The sequence below is a fragment of the Chionomys nivalis genome, chromosome 2 (assembly GCF_950005125.1).
Source record: "Chionomys nivalis chromosome 2, mChiNiv1.1, whole genome shotgun sequence".
Classification (NCBI taxonomy): domain Eukaryota; kingdom Metazoa; phylum Chordata; class Mammalia; order Rodentia; family Cricetidae; genus Chionomys; species Chionomys nivalis.
In genome coordinates, this window is record NC_080087.1 from 60,072,674 (window position 1) to 60,094,558 (window position 21,885).

The 21,885-nt window shown below is 46.8% G+C and overlaps 1 protein-coding gene across 1 annotated transcript in view; it reads left to right on the plus strand.

The window, feature by feature from the left end:
- Window positions 1-21,885, plus strand: part of Prep (prolyl endopeptidase) — a 106,560-nt gene that overhangs the window by 7,963 nt on the left and 76,712 nt on the right. Inside the window, exons 3-4 of the mRNA XM_057762967.1 lie at window positions 18,327-18,460; window positions 20,118-20,248. Of these exons, the coding sequence (XP_057618950.1) occupies window positions 18,327-18,460; window positions 20,118-20,248 (265 nt within the window). The remainder of the gene's footprint in view (window positions 1-18,326; window positions 18,461-20,117; window positions 20,249-21,885) is intronic.

Consider the following 21,885-nt stretch of genomic DNA (forward strand, 5'->3'; position numbering starts at 1 on the left):
AAAAAAACGTCACATGGTGCCCAAGTCATTTTTCAGTCTAGTCTCCATATCCTGTATCTGTGTCATGGGCCACGGCACCATGCCATTCATTCAACTGAATTCAGATTTGCAAATCTGTCTCCTTTCTCTGGAAAGCGGCATCTGGTGGAATTGGCCTCTCTCTGCTTCAGCAAGGAGTGAACTCCTGTAGGCTCCCCTAGGGCATATGAGACGTGGCAGAGGAGGGATCTCTCTGGCCAGAGTTCACGCCATCTCTGTCTTCTTCCTTCCAGCCCTAAGGGGCTTGCTTGCTCCACTTGGCTTTGCCAGCTTCCTCGATCCCATGTGACTGGAGCTTCCTTCTGTTCACCATGGTTCTTCCTGCTCTGCATTCCTGAACTCAGCGCTCCTTCACCTTGAGGTTTTCCAGTCCGCAATCCACCATTCGTTTCCCAACTCCCCTCAAGAAAGACCAAATTCCCACAGTTGAGGAGTGACCCTGGACTTGAACGTTTCTCCTAAGGGTTTCCGGCACATTGTCCAGAAAACTACCCCCAGTGAAGTGATGGTTCCTTTGCCTGAGATGTCTGGTCCGACCTGGGTTTCTCCAGCTTCTGATGCTGGTTGTCCAAGTATTTTAGTACTCTCAGACTGGCCAGACACACTTGGTGTGTTCCTCTGTTCCTAATGACTGGCCCTGTGGATTATAAGCCACTTATTAGTGGGTGCCAAGCTTCCAGTTAATAGATGACATTTTGCTAATTAGTGATGCAGTCCGCCTTTGATGGATGCTAATAACGCATTATTATTTTTATGGTTCGGATTTATTGTATGCTTACTGTGTGTCAGACACTTCACTGAGAGCTTTGCCTACCCTAGCGTATTTGATTCTTGGACTGTGAAGTAGATCTTTCCTCCCACATTTTATAGTAAAGAAATTGAACTACTAAGTGCGAATTAAGTAACTAGCCAAGGTCACCTTCAGCTGTATTTCTAGCAGCAGAGTAATTATCAAAGATTAAAATAAAAATAAAAGTGGAAGCCAGGTGATGGTGGCGGCACACACATCTTTAATCCCAGTACTTGGGAGACAGAGGCAGGTGGATCCCTGTGAGTTTGAGGTCAGCCTGTTCCACAGAATGAGTTCTAGGACAGCCAGAGCTAGACAGAGAAGCCCTGTCTCAAAAAGCTAAAAATAAATAAATAAATAAAAGTTGAAAGATTGAAAGAAAAATTCCTCGGCCGTTGGGTTGGATGAGTCTTGGGGATGCTGGCTGAAGGGATGTATCTGTGACTGTGCCTGTCACCCTCCATGGTCTGCTCACACAGCAGCTGTGGCTACTCTGCCTGCTCGCCACTTCATGCACAGCTTCCTTGTTCTTCTTAAGAGGCCTCTAAGGCAGTCCAGTGTATTACTTTAAATTGAATGAGTTAAAATTTATTTTCAGATTAAAAGGAAAATCGAGGAGAGTGTGTTTTTTTTTCTTTGGATGGAGAGGTTATAGGAGATGGGACACAGGGTTGTCCTGTCTCTGTGTGTGTCTGTGTGTCTGTTATTCGCCGCACTGAACCTACTATTTACTGATTTGGTTAGATTGTTTGGCCAGCAAGCCCCAAGGACCCTGTGGTCTCTGCCTCCTTAGCCCTGGGATTTGGAATGACGGCATGCCACCTCACCCAGCCTTTTATGTGGGAGCTGGGGATCTAAGCTCAGTTCCTCAGGCTCGTGTGCCAAGTACTTTACCAACTGAACTGTCTCCGCAGCCCCCCAAACCCGGGTTCCCTGCCTGCTGAGCAGATGCTGGGCCCCCGAGCTGCATTCTCAGCCCCTCTGTGCGTTTTAGAAAAGCGGCGGGAGCATTTTCCACTCGCAGTCGTCAGCGGTTCCCCAGAGGAGTGTTAGCCACACTTGGTGGCAAGAGGAGAGTTTTTACACAGATTTTACACAGATTGAACAAAACAGCAGCAAAAGCCGACTTGTCACATTTTCAGTGAAACGAGTAAGAAGCGAGAAACACTTGCAGCTTTTTTGTACTGGGTCTTGAAATGGTCTGTGATTTAATCTAGTATTTAATGTAGGCTGTCTAACTCTGACTGGGCACTTAGTGGACATATAACTTGGAAAACTCTCCAACAGGGACAGGGTGACCAAGTTGTCACTGCTGAATGCTAAAATGTCTCCCATTTTATAGCAGTGCACAGTCTGAGGCAGAGTTTGGGAGGGAGACTTGGCTGGGATTCTAGGGGCCCCATGTAACCCGCCAACCATGTGCCCTCCTGATCTGAGGGCAGGTGGCCCTGGAGAGGAGACAGACGCCTATCCTGAGGTTGTAATGCTAACAGGTCAAAGGCTGTTGGGGCACAGCATGCATCAGGTTATGTCTCAGGGATGAGAGAGCCATGGGACCACAGGGAAAGACCACACTATGTAGTGGAGAACTGAAGTCATCACTGCTGCAGCTGAACAGGCTTTGCTTCCGAGGGTAAAGGCTTCCGTGTTGTCTGATGCTTGTTTGTGTTGTCTGATGCTTGCTCGTGTTACTGTTCAGCGAGTACTGAAAAAAATAAAAGATGCTTTTAAAAAAATAGGTTCTTCCATTGTCTTGAAAAGCGCTTCAATTTCTAGGTGTGTCCTGGGAAGCAGTTATATACTGATGTTTGGTTTGCCCTGCTTGCTGGCTCCCGTGACTGCTCTCCCTCTCTCTCCCCCTCCCAGGTCCTGAGTCCCTTGGGCTCTGGAGGAAGTTCTGCCATCTTTTGGCCTGTTTTTGTCTGTGAGTGTCCTTGCCCTAGGAGAGGATCTGCTCAGCCCTGTTAGAATGGAAGGGTTATTTCTCTACACAGGAAAATCTCATTGGTTTATATGAGAATCAGGTAACCAAGGGCGTTTTCAGCATGAAATGCTTGAGTCTCAGAGAGGTTTACAGTCCTTCAGTTCTTACCTGTGATGTGAAAAATAAATACAGAAGTCAGTCTATGCTTCCTAGTCTCTGTGCCTGCCCACAAGTAGTCCCATGTTCCTTTATGTGCTTCCTTTCCCCTCTGTCACCTGCCCCAGACCCCAGACAGGCATTGATGAAGACTTGCTGGCTTTGCAGCGCTGCAGTAGGGAAAGCAGTGTGCGGTGAGCGGCAGCGGTAGTTTGGAGTTTCTCAGCTGGTGACGGAGTGTGGGGCTTGCTGGCCGTAGTGGCAGCTGTGGCCCCAAGCGTCCAGTCACAGGAGTGAGAGCTAGCTACCAAGGCCTCACAGTGTATCCTGTTGCCAGTGCTGCGCCTTGGTAAGTTGGGCCTAGTAAATGCAGTTCCGACTTATTTTGTTTGGAACTTCCCATTGGTTTATCGGGTAAGTGAAGAGCTTCTGTAAACCACTGTCTTGAAGATCAGTGGTGGCCTGGCTGCCAAGGCCAGCACCTTTCAGAAATCACTATGCCTTATACAGGAGGAGCTCTGGTCTCCTGTAAGGGGACCCTCCTCTTCCTCTGCCCGACCCTTGGGTCTTTGGAGTTGGTTTCTCCTGCTTTTGGCATCTTGGGTCACTGCAGGAGTAGTGAACTTGTGTTTATTCTACCAGGAGCTGGCAGCAGTCCACAGGGCACCTTTTATTGTCTGTTCCCTTGTGCGCCCCCCTTCCCCCACATTGCAATCATTTCTTCTTACTTCCCAGGCTTGGCTTTGTAGCCCTCAGGTCTGGATTGAAGTGGCGTCTATAATCACGTTCCCTTTTTCCTGTCCATCTTAGGGTATCTTCACCCTTTTAACTGATTTCCTGGAGTTGGTACTGTGTGGCTGAAGGAGACGGGCACAGAGAAAAGACGCATTTACACCTTTCAAGAGATAACTGCTTAAATTTTGCCTGCCGAGTCAATCTCTGATTTCATCAAAACGCCTGGGGATTGGGCACTTGAGGAGCCAAATGTATAGCCAGCCGCATGTCTCTGATGGCTTTTTTTCCTCTTGAGAACCACTTCTGGCAAAGAGAGACTAGCAGCTCTATTTCCCTTCTGTTTCTTGAGAGAATTCTTAATAGCACCCAGAAAAAAATCAATACAAAGCATTGTGTATATAGTTCTCCTTTCTAAACAAAGAAGATGAACTGCCGTTTGTTTTAGAGAATGTGTAGTGTCATTGCCCCTTCCTTGAGCATCTCGTACCTTCTCTTCCCTGTCTTCTGTTGACCGGGTTCTTTATGGTACCCATTACACCTGCTGGCAAGGGCTAAAAAGTAGGACAGACCGCCTTCCGTCTTGGGGACAAGAAGCTTGGAAGCGTCCTACCTTTTTTCATTTCTCCTTTCCTTGTCTAGGACATTTAAATGATCCAATAGTTCCTATGAGATTAATGACCTCTATAGGTAGACCAGCAGAGGACAGATTTCAGGAGAAAAGTGCCCACTTTCTCAGGCTCCGTTCATACAGCAGCTGCAATCAGTTTTCCATGTTCTTGGTTTGCTTTAGTTTTGCTCTCTAGTGTTAAACCAGGAGCTGCTGTGTGTCTTAGTCTGGGCTAGGTCTACCTGGAGCAAGAGCTTTCCCTAGTGTGGTCCAGAACCAGGTGAACAAGCATCCCTCTAACTGCATCATCCCCCCATTCAGGTTGCAGGAAAGCCATGGAATGGAAGGAAGCATGCTCAGAGGACTTCCAGGGCTGTGAAGTAGCCATGAGCGCTGGCGGGAGGCATGCAGAAACTCAGCTGTAGACTCATCTGGGTTACTGTGCTCTTTGAAGTCCTCATGACAGATGGAGGTGTCTGCTCTGTTTTTCCAGCGTAGAGGATGCTTTTCTGTGGTGGAATGGAATGTTTGTTAGATGACCTAGAAAGCAGAGGGCACAAGCAGGCCCTGTGTTTTATGTGTACTTCTGGGACCTAAGGAAGCTATTAAGTGTCGCATTCATTTCCTTTATAAAGACAAATGAATGGGTGCTGGGGAGATAGTTCAGGGGTAAAGCACTTGTTGTATAAGCGTGAGGGCTGCTGTGCAGGTCCCCCAAACCCATGTAAAAGTGGAGTGGATGTGGTGACTTCCCTGTCATTCCAGTGCACGGGAGGAAGAAGCCGGGAAGCCCTGGACAGTGGTTCTCGGGCTTCCTAATGCACGACCCTTTAATACAACTCCTCATGTTGTGGTGACTCCGAACCATAAAACCATTATTTTCGTTGCTGCTTCTTACCTGTAATTTTACGACTGCTGTGAATCGTAATGTAAATATGTGTTTTCTGATGGTCTTAGGTGACCCTGTGAGGGCGTTGTTGACTCCCATGTTGAGCACTGCTGCCCTAGAGCACTCTGGTTAACTAGACTAGTTGAATCGGTGAGGTCTGGGTTCAGCCAGAGATCCTGCTACAGTATATAGAGGCCAGTCAAGGAATACATCTGACACCAATCTTTATATATACATACGCACGTGTGTCTGCATGCACAGGTTGGCCACATACGTGTGAACACATATACATGTGTGCGTGCACACACACACACATAAAAAATAAAATTTTGTTTATTCATGTAGCTGTGGCATTATGACACCCGTGTGAGAACATGCGCTATGTATGTGAAACTCCATTTAACATACACAGTGAGTAAACCAAGACCCCACAGTGTACAGCGTACTGGCCCCCCAGCTTGCTTTCCTAGTCAGCACCTCAGTTTGACTTTAAAGATTTTTCATCTCCTCCGCAAACTTAGCCAGATTTCCCTTTTATTTGAGTTTAGATATTTTTTACAAAAAAAAAAGATACGTTCTTTGTCTTGATTGCCACCCTACTTGAAAACTTGATTTCAGTGTCTTAAGTGTGATGATTAAACTGGGCCAGTGGTCACCCAAAGCTGTTTGGTGTCTCCCTTCTAATTGGTACATTGCGAACCCCACTGGCAAAGTGGGCCCGTGAAAAGCACTTCTACCCAGTCATTAATGTCAGGACCTGCATGGAGAGTTCACTGTGTGCCACCTTATCAAAGGGAGACAGAACAGGCTCTCAGTAAACACACGGCCGCATGTTACTGCAGCCTCCAGGACTTCTGTCGCAAATGGCTCATTACCTCCTGTGGGAGTGTGTAGCCAAGGTCCGTTTGTAAACATACTTTACCTAAACCCACACTTGAGATTGCGTATTTCGGGTACAAATTCCTTTTGATCTCTCTCTGGCAAAACTGTCAAAGGTATGAGGAAGTTGCTGGTGCCCAGCAATTCCTTCCCTGTTGGTTCGCTTTCTCCCTGTCTGCTTCTGTCCCAGGGTCTTTGAGTTAATTAATTTTATTATTAACGCTTGTGTGTATGTGTGTTTTGAGTGTCAAGCTCAAGTCCTCAGGATTGTATGTGCCAGCTCACTGGCCTTGTACCAGAGTTTTTGATGTAAGGAGTAGAAACCGATTCTGGACAAATTAGGCAAGTGAGGAATTCCAGGCAAGGATTTGAGGGCGGTTACAGGGCTGGGCTGAGGGCCGCACTCGGAGCAGGCAGGCTTCCGTGTAGGAACTCACTGTACGACCACCCCTGCCAAGGCTGTCTGCAGTGATGGAGCCCTCTGCCCCTTGTTCCAGTAACTGTGCCCCCCCCCGGGGGGGGGTTGTCAATCAACCTCCACACAAGTGCTTGCTCTTGGCTCTCCTGTGGGAGTAGAAAAGGTGTGGGAACTGAGGCAGGGAAGCCGATGACCGCTGCCCCGAGTCTCATTCTGTGATCTTTCTTCTCCTGTTCCTCACCTTCCCTGTCCCTGTCCTCAGCCCCTGTACCAATGCTGTGGTGTGCACTATGCCATTGTGAGGTGTGCGGGCTGATGTGGGCTGGAGGACTGACTGCCTTGGAGCTCTTAGAGGTCAGTTACTGAGGGGACGTTGAGTGGCAGCTCGCACTTCAGTCCCATTTGGTTACCATCTGAGCAGACTCCTTGGTAGCAAAGCCGACCCCAAGGCACTGGTAAGATGTGTAAAGACACTGGCATAGAGCATTTCTGTCTTCCCTGTGGTTTCTGGTTCTTCTATGAAATGCTGGCATCAGGTAACAACTGCAGCTAGAAGTGCCGCTCACTGGTTATGTGTGTGTAACGTGCAGGTCCCAGTCACTCCCAGCCCCAGACAGAGAACTAAAAGGTCGAATGCAAAGGGAACTGTCTCTCAACCTCTTGTTCCCCCCCACACATTTAGTTGCTCTTAGTCCATTTGCGGTGGACGACACTGGAGGCACCAATGGAAGGCACGGACGCTCCTCTTCTGGAGCGCCCTGCTTTGGTGGATATCTCAGTTCCCATCCTTAGTTTTTAAGACCTAGGAAGCCCAGGAATACTGGCTCCGAGGAGGCTAAGACAGTGATTAGAGGAAGTCATGGCCGCCTTAGGTTTATGTAGGGCCCGCTTGCCAGGCCCTGCAGCTCCACTCCCTCTCTTATATATAGCATCTTTGTAAATCCCAGCGTGTGTAGGAGTGTTGTGTGTGGGGGGAGGGGGTTGGCCTAGCTTTTCTCACTGGGGAAGCCCAGGTATCAAACCACTTGGACTTCTGTGTAACCTGAGTATTTGGATCTGGGCTCTTGAGTCACCGCGAGTCTCGGGCACTCAGCTGTGCCTGCATATGCTCCCCTTTCTCCTTGTTCTCATCCATGCCCACCGAAGGCTGGTTGTGCATCTAGATACTTATCAGCTTCTTACTTGGGCTTCCTTTCCAGATTTTTCTTTCTACCCTATGGTGTCCAGCAACTCCAGAGAACCCTTACAGACCTTGGGATCTGATTATTCGAGTGGTAATATGTAGTCATTAAATAAACATCTTTAGAGGTAGAAACAGGGTTGAATTCTAGCTCCACAATTTGCATGGTCGTGTGGTCATATTTTTACTCTTTTCTCTTACTGTGTAATTTGAAGAAAACACCTCACATAGTTGTGAAATTTAAATGATTAAATGGTCTTGAGCCTCTCATCAGAGTTGCAGGCACTTAGCAAGTGCTCGTCCCCGCACTCCCAGTGGGCAGTTTATAGAGCACGGGGCTTACCTGCTTCTTGAGGACTTGAAGACCTCCTCCGTAGAGCTGTGGGACAACTCCGTGTGTTATGATTAACTTTTGAGCCTTTCTGAAGTTTTCCACCACTCTGTTCGGGACTTCTCTGTTGGATCAGTTTTAATCACCGGTATTCTCAGGGACTGTCCATTTTACCAAGGTGTTTTAGTTTGCTAGTGTGAGGTTGGGCTCTGTGCTCCGCAATCTCCCTATCGGGTTGTTTCTGTGTCCCTTCTGAACTCTGTCTCCTCACTCCCCTTTAGTTTGACTAGAGCTGAGGCTGAATGTACTTTTTCTTTTAAGCAAAAAAGTAGTTCTTTGACTTACAAATTATGGCTTTTAAAATTTTTACTCATAAGTTTCTTACTTTTTCTTTTTAAAATTTGAATGCTTGGGGCTGGAGAGATGGCTCAGAGGTTAAGAGCAGTGGCTATTCTTCCAGAGGTCCTGAGTTCAATTCCCAGCAACCACATGGTGGGGCACAACCATCTCTAATGAGATCTGGTGCCCTCTTCTGGCCTGCAGGCGTACATACAGGCAGAATACTGTATACATAATAAATAAACAAATAATTGTGCCAGGCTCCCTTAATAAAAATGAATGCTTAGTTTAGTTTCCCTCAGTGATAAGTTCTTTGTTATAGACATTTTTTTAGGCTTCTCAGTCGGCCCTGGAACAAGCTCCTGTCAGCCTCTCCTGGTTCTGGGTGACCGCTCTCACCTTGTTCAGCAAACTGTGGGCTCCTAGAACTGTCTGTCAGGCCTTGTGATTAGCATGGCTGAACCCCAAGGAAAGCAGCTTGTAGCAGAGTTTTGCTTCGTGGAGCCCAGGGTATGTGTGTTTTCAGGTTCAGTCTGATCTGGGAGTGCGTGTGGTGTTTTCTGGAACCCGGCTCTTTGTTCATTAGGTCATTTCTTGCTTCCTAGCTGGCTGCTGTGGTGGTAGGGACAGAAGGTCTTGTTCTTTTTGTTTCACAGTCCTTACAGCCTGCTGCCTCCTAAGATGAAGTGATCAGTCTACCAGTGTTTACCTCCCATCTATTTAGACAAGAATTGCTGGAAAGCTGCCATTCGGATGAACTGGGTGTACTTATAGAAGAATGCAGAGAGATAGCACGGACTGGAGCCAGCATGTAATTGGGATGCCGCTCCAGCTGCGGTGCCAGCACTGGGACCCTGGATCCTGAGTAAGAAAGAGCAGGTGCAAACGATAAGGCCTCATGGGGCACGAGCTGACTTTAGAGGGCAGAACTGTTGGTTGCTTTCCATCCCGGCGTTCTGTGGGAGTACAGGGCACCTCCCTGAATCAGTTGCTCGTCATTAGCACCGTGAGCTAGATCTCTGCTCTCAGTGCTCAGCATATCCAGTATGCTCAGTCCCAAGCCCTTGCCCTATGCAGCCCTAATAAATCCTGTGGACTAGAGCAAGTGACCTCTGCCAGTGCCTGTGAAAGCAATGCAAGTAAACCTTACCCCAGCTGCAGCTTCTCCCTTGAGGATTCTGCACTGGCCTGGGATCTGTGGAGTAGATACTCTGGTTGGCCAGCAGGGGTCAGGCTTTCTTTCCTAAAGGTACCTAGAAGAATCACTTGCTGGGCACATTTTATGATCTTTAGTTTCCAATAGTCAGTCAGTCAGTCAGTCAGTCAGTCAGTCTCTCTCTCTCTCTCTCTCTCTCTCTCTCTCTCTCTCTCTCTCTCTCTCTCTCTCTCTCTCACACACACACACACACACACACACACATTTTATGATCTTTAACTTCCAATAGTCTCTCTCTCTCTTTCTCACACACATACACACACACTTTCTGGCCAGTTCTCATGATCTTTAATTTATTGTTGTGTGTGTGTGTGTGTGTGTGTGTGTGTGTGTGTGTGTGTGTGAGAGAGAGAGAGAGAGAGAGAGAGAGAGAACAGGTAATGTTTCCATGTAAGATAGTACACATGAAGTTGTCACATGTGTCTACCTCATTTTTGAGACAACTCTTGCTGAGTCTGCAGCTCCCCACTTCACAGGCTGATTGGAGCCAAGTGAGTGAGTGGGTCCCAGCCCATGTTCTCCAGCCTGCACAAATCACTTCACTGAGCTGTATCTCCTGCTCCGTGTCTTGTTTTTACTTTCCAAATATACTTCCTGTGTGTTGGATTTGCTTATTGATTATTCAGGAGAGGATGTGTCTTCTGTTTTAATTTTTCTTCTGTTTTTCATTTTTTGTTTTTCGAGATAGGGTGTCTCTGTAGCTTTGGAGCCTGTCCTGGAACTAGCTCTTGTAGACCAGGCTGTCCCAAACTCACAGAGATCTGCCTGCCTCTGCCTCGCGAGTGTTGGGATGTTTCGATTTTTTAATAATTGGGTATTTAGGATTGAATTTTAAATTTCTTTACCAGACTTTTGGTCAGTAAAGCCTCAGACCCAAATGAGATGGAAATTTTAGCTTTGACTAGGTGATGAATGGTGCCTGACTCTCTGGTCAAACGAGGGTTTCTCCTTCCTGTCCCCTCGGTTGACAATAACTAACGAGTGAGAAAACAAGCTGAGTCAGGGGTAAGCAGAACCCTGCAGGGAGACGAGCTGGTCTTCTAAGAGGCCCATGTGACCCACTGACCATGAGCCCTTCAGGTCCTGGGTCTCTTGGCCTTGCGGGCAAGTTCTGCTGTCCCTGAGCTGCTTTTGTCTGTGAGTGCCCTGCCCTGGAAGGAAGAGGAGCTGGTGAGCTCTGCCGGAGCAGAAGGGATCCACATGTGTGTCCCCACTGGCTTTCCAGACACTCAGCTCTGCACTCTGGCTGGATGTAGTTTCCTGCCAGGCCTTGCTGGACACCAGCCACTTCCTCCAGAAGCTGGTTTACTCGCTAATTATGATAATCACTGGGCATCTGCAGGGGGCTGAGTCCAAGGCCTTCCACGAACACCAGACGCTTTGAATGCTCAGGTTCCCCGGGTAAAATGGTTTGTGACTGCACTTTACCTGTGCACTGCAGCCAACCCCGGATCACCTGCAAGACCTCGAGCAGACCTTCGTAAATATCTGAGGTATTGGTTAAGGAGTATTGACGAGGGGAGGGGGAAGCCTGTATGTGTCTAGTAAGATGCAGTTGTTTTTTCCAGATTCTTTGATTCCTGATGCATGAGTCCGAGGGAGGGTGTGGAGGGCCAATGGTTTGTACAGCAGGAATTACTCTGGTCTGTGGCATGTATACGCGCTGTCCTTACTTGATGGTGGCCTTTGAAAAGGCAGGATTGTGGAGGGCCTGTCCCCAGAATCCCTGGTCACTCGACGGCCTGCAGGTCACATCCTGCCCTCGAGGTGGCTTCTCCGTCCCTTGCTCTTCGGTAGCTTGTGTCCTGTCCCTGATTCATCTCTCTGCTGCACACCATGTTGTGTGGAGACGTTTAGTTACCGGATCACGGTGGGCAATGTGTTTATTCATTTATGCAAGAATTCTGGAAGGGATATCTTCTTTTGTTTTTTTTTTGTTTTGTTTTGTTTTGTTTTGTTTTTTGTTTTTTTGTTTTGTTTTTCAAGACAGGGTTTCTCTGTGGTTTTGGAGCCTGTCCTGGAACTAGCTCTTGTACACCAGGCTGGTTTCGAACTCACAGAGATCCGCCTGCCTCTGCCTCCCAAGTGCTGGGATTAAAGGCGTGCGCCACCACCGCCCGGCAATATCTTCTTTTAGTGAATCGCATTTTTGGTTTATACCTCATCTTAGAAAGGCAAAGTGAGAATGCATGTATTCATATAAGCCATTCAGTAGTGGATCTGCATCCCTCCTCCTTAAGTGTGTACGTGTTTTTGTTGACAGGTTAAAAGTCAGTTGTTTGCTCTTTTCAACCTAGTCACATGCATTTAGAGGTTGCAAATGTCTACACCAAGCTGTGCAGCGCATTACCTTACACACCTTTTCTCTGGCGGGAACAGTCTCCTCTAGCCAGTTTTCAGGTGTGCAGCGCTGTCGTCAACTCTGGTCACCGGGATACACTAGATTTGTTGAGCCTTCTCCTCCTATCTGAACTTCCGTGTCCTTTGACCGACATCTCCTCAGTGACACCCACTGTCCACCACCCTGACCTCTGACCCCCAATAGCCTCCATTTTACTCCTCCCACTGAAGGTGGCTTCTTTCGATTCTGTGTTTAGTGAGATAGTGATGAGATTGTCTCTGTGGCTCTTACCATCAGTCTTGATTATTTTGTTTATGAAAGTACAGTGTGTCAGGGACACCCTGAAATGTTGGGTGGCAGATGGGTCGTAGAGTCTTCAGCTCCCAAACACAGCCACTCTTATCTAGGTAGCCTTGCTCTTACATTCTAGTTATGTTAAGAATGCACATCACAAGCTCTACCTCAGATGAGGGCGTACCTGCCTGCTGAGTAAATGTAGTCACAGTGTGCCACAGATCAAACTCCCCTCTCCCCTTCTGTCACCCATCTCTTCCTTGAGGTCTTACTTTGTAGCCCAGGCCAGCCTGGAATTCATGACTTGTCTGCCTCTGCTTCCCCAGGTACTGGCATTACAGGTGTGGCCACTGCTCACAGCCTGGGCTTCATTGTAAATATCGTAATAACAAAGCAAGTAAGGCGAGGAGAGTTTGTTGCTTTGAATAAACAAATGTATTCATCTGCAGATAAGAAAAAAGCCTTGTTTTTACCCCCTTCAGAGACTCCCCGAAAATGCTATGTTAAGGGACTGTGTCCCAGTGACAACCCCCTTCAGAGACTCCCTGCATATCCTGTGTTAAGGGACTGTGTCCCAGTGACAACCCCCTTCATAGACCCACGAATATGCTATGTTAAGGGACTGTGTCCCAGTGACAACCTCCTTCATAGACCCCCGAATATGCTATGTTAAGGGAGTGTGTTTCAGTGATGACCCCCTTCAGAGACTTCCTGAATATGCTGTGTTAAGGGACTGTGTTTCAGTGATGGCCCCCTTCAGAGACCCCCCAAATATGCTGTGTTAAGGGGTTGTGTCTCAGTGATGACCCCCTTCAGAGACTCCCTGAATATGCTGTGTTAAGGGGCTGCGTCTCAGTGGCGACCCCTTCAGAGACTCCCCAAATATGCTGTTAAGGGACTGTGTCTCAGTGACTACCCCTCTGAATGCAGAGGCTCTGCGCATATCCTGTCTTAAGGGGCCTTGTCTCACTGACTTTAGTACATTCTACTTGTTACTGTGGTGGCCGAAGCCCCTGGAGAAGCAGGGTTTGAACCCCCTTCACTGGATCTTCTCAAACCACCCTGCTGTGTTCCTCTTCTTACCCTCACCCTTGACCCCTCTCTTCTCCCAAACTTGTTCTTATTCTTAGATCAAGAAGTCAGAACTATTATATATGTATGTACAATATATATTGTATGTAATTAAGAGCAAAAGAATTGGACATTCCAGGAAAGCCAAGTTAAAGTGCTCTACAGAAAACCCACCCCCAAAAAGGGCTCTCTAAGTTATGAAGAAGGGATGACGATGAGCTTTACTGCTGCGTTTTGCATCTCAGCATTTGATTTGGAAGATGTCAGTCTTTAAATATTGCTCTATTTAAGGTAATTGCCTAACGTTTGTGGGTGGGAGATGACAAAACTGGACTGAGTTGAAAATCCCTTGCAGCATGATTCTGCCCGGGGTAGCAGCTGCATGTCCCTTCCGTGTGAGGACAGCTAGGATGCGTTCACAGTGAGGGACACCTGTTGTGGTCCTGGGGTGTGGGGCAGGGCAGAGAAGCAAAAGGAAACAGTGAACATCAGTCTGTTGAACACTGACTCCCCGTGAGGTCAGAGTGCAGCCTGGTGCCAGGCTGGATGTACAGAGGTGAGCACCCCAAGTGAGAAGGGGGGTATCAGCCAGGTCCTCAGCTTGCTGGGAGCCCCGCTTATGGTTCAGACTGTGTCCCTTCTTAGAATAACTTGGCAGGGCCCTCTAGAAGAGTTGCCCTTAGCACTGTGGACTGATGTACATTGTGTCTCATCTTTATTTCCACTTCAGGCCGTGGATGCTCACATCCCTTCCGAGTCCAGCTGCTCCACTGGCTTATTCTAGCCTGGACCTTTGCCTCAGTCTCTCGTCTGGGTCTCTCTCCACTTTTGTAGTCCCATAGTGCGTTCTCTATGAAAGTAGGGTACTCTTTAAGAAGATAACCGCATTTCCGGTGCCCGTGCCCACTTGTGGCTCATTTGTCTTTGGATGAAAGACTAAACCTTTATATTTGTGTCCTGGACACGAGGTCACCCAGCCTCAGTTGGTGCCTCCTCTCCTGCTCATTCCCCGGATGCTGGCCTTTCTCTTCCTCACACCTGTCAGGCTCTTCTGTTGCCAGGGCCACTCACCTGCTGTTGCCTTTGCCACACCTCTGCCCTGCCTTGCCTGGCAACTCTCCCAAGCTCTCAGATCTTAGTTGAGGACATTCCCTCCTTCTCCAGGAGTTTCCCTCCCTGGCCTCTTAATTGGTGTCTTCAAGTTCTCCAATAATTATCTTGTTTGTACATTTCCAAAGCAGGGTTGGTTGTTATAAAGTATGACAAAGATGTCACAGTGTGTCAAACTGTTATAAGGATTTCAACATTTTTCAGTTCCAATTCTTGTGTTATCTTGCCTGTTAGTAGCCAGCGTCGAGGAACTAGAGCAGTCGGGTACTAACCTGGTCTATAAGTGGTTGTTTGAGCAGCAGCCTTGCTCCACTGAGCTGAACGCAGAACAGCTCTACAGCTTGTTTTGTGTCTATCTCAATAGATGTGTGCCCCGTGATGGCAGGGATTGTGCCTCAGTTCCATCACCTGTGCCGTCACAATGCCAAGATCTGTGTTAGTGCATGCTAGGCCCCGAGGAATGCCCCATGCATGGCTCAGGCCACCCATCCCTTCTCCCTCATCTCCACATCCAGTATGTATGTGTCACTGTTCCTGTTGTTAGTATAAAGCAATCCCAGTCTCTACTATACTGTTAATATAGTCACTATTATGATATGTATCACATATATACATAAATCTATTTTAATATCGTCAAGAAGAATAAACTGCTGAGCTCCACTTGATGGGTGACTTTACCAGGTAGCTTTAACCCTTCGCTTCTGTCTCTGTCTTTGAAGCAGCATAGTGTTTTCTTCCCTAATAAAATTAGGCCACACTCTTGATCACTGATCTCCAAACAGTTGCTCCTGTGTGGATTATATAAAAATCAGTTTCCTCCTTCACCCTTGGTGAGCCAGCTGGGGCCAGCAAACTGCAGGGCCGCATAGGAACTGCTTTTGTCACCACAGTCCTGTAGCCTTTCCCCATCTTCAGTTCACTCTTTGTCCTTCCTTCCTTTGTTTGTTTTCTCCTCTTTCTTTTCTTTTCCTTCTCCTCCCCTCTTTCCCTCCTTTTTTCTTTCCCTCAAGTATTGGAGATCAAACTCAGGGTCTTAAATGCTAGGCAAGTGCTCTACCAATGAGCAACACCCCCCTAGCCAGCCCTCTGTCCAAACCCTTCATAAACATAAAGGATCTGGGTAGCTGCCCAGTGGGTAAAGTCTTGCCACACAACCATGAGTTTCCAGCACCTGTATAAAAAGCCAGACGTAGCAGCACACACAAAGATTCCCAGCGCTAGTGAGGGCAGAGGCAGGAGGGTGCCTCCAACTTGTCAGCCGGGTGGTCTAGCTATTGACAAGCTCCAAGTTCAGTGAGAGACCCTGTCTTCAAAAACCGAGATGAAGAACAATAGAGGAAGACACCCAGTGTTGACCTGTGATCTCTACACATGTTATTGTGTGACAAAACTTTTCCGGGGGAGGTGCAACATTCATGTCTGCTCACGGTAGACCAGAGTATGGACACCACCAAAGTCCAGCTGGGTGAACCATGAGTTGCATTGGGGTTACTTACAGGAACAGAAATGACTCAAAGACAGCTGCTTCACCAAAGCCCACCCCAGCATGAGTGACAGCTCACAGAGCTGGGTACCTGGAGCATACTGTACAGCCTACAAGAAGCTCAACAGCTTAGGGTATCTTTTCCAGGTGCCTCAGTTGGTCTCAACCTATTCCAAGCACCTTGGCTGATTTCTCCTTCTTTCGGGCAGCTGGTCTGGTCTAGGAATCTTTGCAGCTCAGCTTGTCCTGAGTCTTGGCAGCTGGGCTCCTCTGAGATTCTTATGGGCCTTAGTGAATCTGGTCAGTTTCAGGGACTTCCTGAGGAGTTTTTGAGTTTATCTTATTGTTTAAAGAGCTTTCCTGAAGGATGCAATGTTTTAATCTAGGAAAAAAACTGCTACACAACACACAGACTTGCAGTCCACACACACATACATGCACAATATTAATACATAAACATATGCATACGCGTGCACACCCACACACCTTTCTTAGCTGAAGGACCTTCCAAAAGCAGAGCAGGACAAAGCCAGTCCAATTCTGAGCAGAGTCTGACTCTGTAGCCCAGAGATGAGCAGAGTTTACCCATCCATAGCAGTAAACAACTGAGAGTCATATTGTGAGGGACTCAATTTTAGTTTGTTTGAATTATGTTTCTTGAATTACAAAAACCTTGTTAATCACTGTATTTATATGCAGCATTCTTCTCTTTTGAAGTCATAAACATTAATGGGTTGTGGCACCACTTCTCTCAGCCTGAGATTGCAGTAGGAGAACCCAGACTTATCTGTCCTCTTAAAATAGCTCTTGGAGCCTGGATGGGCCTTGGTAGCTTAAGCTGTATCCAGAAATGGACTGAAGGGGATGCTGTGTTTTGCCATCTAGGACATCACGTGCTCAGTTGTTTCCTGGCCTCCCCCGGCTGCTCATCTGCCTGTAGACATCTGACGAAGCCCTCTGAACATAGTTCCAGTACAGTTACACCTGCTTCCTTTCTAATGACACCCAGACGTGAATTACAGGGGCACTTAGGTAAATGAAGACAGGAGAGGGTAATGGGGTTCAGTGATTAGTTCAAAGTACATTATATGCATATATGAAGAAGCCGTGGTGAGACCCAGTATTTTGTACAATCAGTAAGTGCTAGCTAAACTGTGACTCTGCATTACAGGCTACAACTGACTGCAAGGATGAGGCCTTCATCCCCAAGGTCTCTTGACTTCCTGCAGCTTCTTTCCTTTTCTTATAAACCATGATTGTTGACATTCTTACCCAGCGCCACTTCCATTCTTCTAAATATCTAAATAACTTTTAATTGCACATTTTAGTGAAGTTCTCTGATGAGAGTTGATATAGTGGTAGGTTTTAGATAATATGATAAAGCAAAATCATTGACATGCTGCCTAAATTTTCTCCTAAATTTGGCCTTGGGGCTTTAAGCTGAACCCTTGGGACTTTATAAATAAAGTCTAAGGATATAACTAAGCTGTATGGTACAGTGTGTTTATTAAGAGCATAGATCAGAAGCCAGCTTCACCCGCTAGCTGTATAATATTGGATAGTTTTCCAGCCACTTCAAAATCTAGCTTTCTTTTATGGAATTCGGCCTGATGACTTGAGTTCTAGTCCTGGGACCCACATGATGGAAGAAGAAAAACATCTTCCATAGGTTGTCCTCTGACCTCCTCCTAGGTACTGTGGGATGAACACACACACACACACACACACACACACACACACACATAGATGTGTCCTTCCTGGTCTTGCAGCCGTTCCAAAGAAACACACAGAGGCTTATATTAATTATAAACTATTTGTCCTCTTAACTCAGGCTTATTAATAACTAACTTAAATTAACCCATAATTCTTATCTATGGTTAGCTACATGGCTTGGTACCTTTTCTTAGTAAGGCATTCTCATCTTGCTTCCTCTGCTTCTGGCTGGTGACTGCGACTCCACCTTTCCTCTTCCAAGTATTCTCTTAGTCTGGTTGCCCTGCCTATACCTGCCTGGCTACTGGCTAATCAGTATTTTATTAAACCAATACTAGCGACAAATCTTTACAGTGTACAAGAACATTATCCCACAGCGTGCGCGAACAGACATAAACACACACATACACACAGGCTGGGGACGGAGGAAGGATAAAAAAATCTTCTCTAAAGGTGAGACTTTAATGAGTTGATACTTGCCCTGTAAGCACTAGTTAAGGTGGTGCCATGTGAGAGTCAGTTGTATCAAGGGGAAAGTTATATTTTGCTTGGTTATTGAAATAGGATATCCTTCTGTAGCCCATGCCAGACTGGAAATACCTATATAGCATAGAACACACATACACACAGTCTCTCTGTGTCTCTGTCTCTGTCTCTCTGAAGTCACTGGTCCTCCTGACTGAATTACAGGCAACCTCATGATCTATCCACCTTAAGAAGTAACACTTTTGCTGATATATGCTAAAGGATAATATTTCACATGGAACATTTTATATTTGATTTGCCTTCTGTCCTTTCTAATTCTCTGCAGGCTTTTGTGGAGGCACAGAACAAGATCACGGTGCCGTTTCTTGAGCAGTGTCCAGTCCGAGGATTATACAAGGAGAGAATGACTGAGCTGTATGACTACCCCAAGTATAGCTGCCACTTCAAGAAAGGAAAGCGGTGTGTGAGGGTGCTTGCACGCCTTTCCTCTTCGCTCTCCAGCTTGGTGTTTCCTTTCTTTCTTTGTGTGTGTGTGTGTGTGTGTGTGAGAGAGAGAGAGAGAGAGAGAGAGAGAGAGAGAGAGAGAGAGAGAGAGAGAGGGAGAGAGAGAGGGAGAGAGAGAGAGAGAGGGAGGGAGGGAGGGAATGTACACACACCAGAGGCTGATAATAAGTTTCTTCCTTGATTACTTTTCACCCTTCCTTTTGTTTTCCTTGAGACAGGGTCTCTACGTAGCTCTGACTGTTCTGGGATTCACTGTGTAGGCCAGACTGGCCAGAAACTCACAGAGATCCGCCTGCCTCTGCATCCTGGGGGCTGGGAGTAAAGTTGTGCACCACAACTCCCTGCTTCTACCCCTACTGAGGGACAGGGTCCCTTTCTCACCCTGGAGTTTACCAGTGCTGGGTTATGACATGAACCGTAGTGCCTAGCTTTTATGTCAATATTGAAGATTCCAGCTCAGGTCTTCATGCAGTAAGCACTTTCCACACTCAGCCATCTCTCCAAATCTACAGATCCCATGAATGGCCAAGTACAGGTCAGGTGTGGTGGCCCAAGTTTTTAATCTGAGCATTTGGGAGGCAGAGGCAAGTGGATCCCTGTGAGTTCCAGACTATGGCTATTTAGTGAGGCCACGTGTCAAACAAGTGAAGTGCACCTTACCAGTTTATAAAAGGAAGCGATTGTTGTGTTTGAACCTGAGAATAGTTTTTGTACTGTGAAGTGCTGTTCATTCATATTTATAAAATAGCAGTTAAGACACTTGGCAGTGATATAGCCTGTGAAAGTAGTTTATGGAGAATCCTCATTTTTGTGGTTAGTTGTTAGCGAACCTGGGATTCATAAACAATGGGAGAGATTTGGTTCCACCTAATAATATCTTTGGCTTATAGTTCCCAAGAACATTTTATTATATATACTTTTTTCGATCCAAGAATGGGCCACAAAATGGAGCCCGTGAATTTAGCCCTCCGGTTTATCTCTTTCTCGCAGCCACTTGAACATGATTTATTGTTTTTTGGATGTACCTTCACACGTTTACTCTGGAATCTTAGGGCCTCCCCATCTCACGCAGATAGCAGCAAAGTAGCCAGTGTGCCAAACCCTGCTACCACCTGCTTTTATAATTAAGTCTAACTGGAACAGAGTCCTGCCCGTTTGTTTGGTGAGCGTGGTGACTTTGTGGCCCACGGAGGCTGAACGCACAGCCCCTTCTCTGTCGAAGTGCGATGACCTTCATACCTGGCGGCCAGCCAGGCTGTGGAAGCAGGCCAGAGTGCTTCAGTGGGAAATCTGCTTTCTTCTCCATTTAGAAGAAGTAGGCACGGCTGTATTTGACTGCCAGTGTTATTTTTAGCAAACTGGTCTTCATTTGTCTCCAGCTCACATGCCAAACTACGGTAAATTATTTGCATACAGAAAGAAAGCCGTTCAAGTAACAAACTGTCACATAGGAAGCCGGAGGGACTTCCATCTCATCTGCTGTCCCTGTCTCAGCTTGATTGCACCTATTTCTTTCTGTGTGTGGTCTTGTGAAATTTGCTTCTTCATGTGTTTGATTCTTCTCCACAAACGGAAAATACCATAGCTAAATACAGGGAATTTCTGTCCCCAGGTATTTTTATTTTTACAATACAGGTTTGCAGAACCAGCGTGTACTGTATGTGCAGGACTCCTTAGAGGGGGAAGCCAGGGTCTTCCTCGACCCCAACACTCTGTCGGATGACGGCACAGTAGCACTCCGAGGTAAGGGGCCCTCGGGAGTTCTTGCAGCGCCACTTCGAGCTCTGAAGTCTTGAGATTCCAAGCTGGGTGTGAGCCATATTGTAGAGCAGATGCACACAGTATCAGGAAAGCTAACTTTGCATACTGTATTTAGAACACATGGATAGTCACGTTCATCTTTCTCACCCCGATGGCATGAAACAGAACTGGAGAATAAGTCACACTAGACCCAAATTCACTTCTGGGATGTTGAATTAGCGTTATCATTTCCCATAACACCTGAGACCCATCTGACTAGAAACACTTAGGCCCTCTTGCAAGAAACTTCCAGCTGTGCAAGGAATGTTCAGCTATAAATGGGGGAGAGTGATCAGAGTATTAAAGCCTAGGTAGTTCACAGTTAGAATTAAAAGCCAAAACCCCCAGTTTTGTGGAACTGAACCTCTTGGTCCCCTGTCTCTGAAGATGCTGCCATACAACCCGAGTCTAAGTGCATCTTGCCTGCTGGTGCCCCATGTCTGCAATAACTGCTCCCAGTGTCCCCTCTTGCAGGCTGTAGAGAAGATAAACCTCAGTTTGTGCTATGAGTGGATTTTTAGGATAAGGAAAAAGTGGGGTATTCTAGAGTCCTATGGTTTAGTAATTTCATGGTTAAATTACTCCTTGACATGCCAGCTATTCCTAATGAGGAGGGCTCAGTGTCTCTCCTATACTGTCCATTGGTCTATGCCAAAGCACAGTGCAGGTTGACTCTCTAGAAACATGCAGTTTGAACAGTGGTGTCTGCCACTTAGTAGGAAGGGAATGACAGACCCGTTTCACTGGATCCATACGAAGACCTTTATGCAGGTATTTGCTGCCGTTTCTAGCTGTGCCTCTGTTACTTGGTGGTCCTCTTCGTCCCTCCCAACTAGGCTTAGTGTATAACTGTTTTGGAGGTGAGGCACCGACTATCTTGGTAAGAGTATATTAGTATTTCCATGAATCTGAGCCTGTGGTTTAGAATTAATTTAATGCTATGGTTCCGAGGTAGTCACGTATCCTGTATCAGAATCTGTGTAGTTTTCACTGAAGTCTGCCTCACAGCCCATCCGGGAGGGCTGTGTCCAGTACCTCTCACCCCAGTGATGCAGTGCAATGGTTTCTTTAGGTGTCCTCTGCAAACAAGGACATGATTGACGCAAAGGTAAATTAAACCTGAGACCTGGCATATGATTCCTTACATATGATTTTAATCAAAATATTTCTTTTCCTTTTTCCCTGAAAATTTTCAATAAGTGTGTTAGCAGATTTTAAAATAATTTCCTACTAATTAAAGCTCCATAGTAATAATTGAGCCTCCTATAAATTTTAGACCTCGATAAAGTTTAGCAAGCTTCCCAGAAGGATCACTGGTATCTGAATCTTATTCTACGAGGATAGCTTGATAACATGAACTATAAAAGCCAACATAAAGCATGACCACTTGTCAAGAAACTTTCGCAGGTTAGATGGGAACCTTGTTGGGTCCCCAAGGACTTAGACCTGGCATGGCAGTTCACCGATAGGTGCTTTCTGCTTCTTTCGGAATGTGCACACCAGGATCCTTCCTTGCAAACCCTCCAGCTATATTTACCTGGGCCTGTGATGTCATGGTGCCAGTAATGCTCTGAAATGAG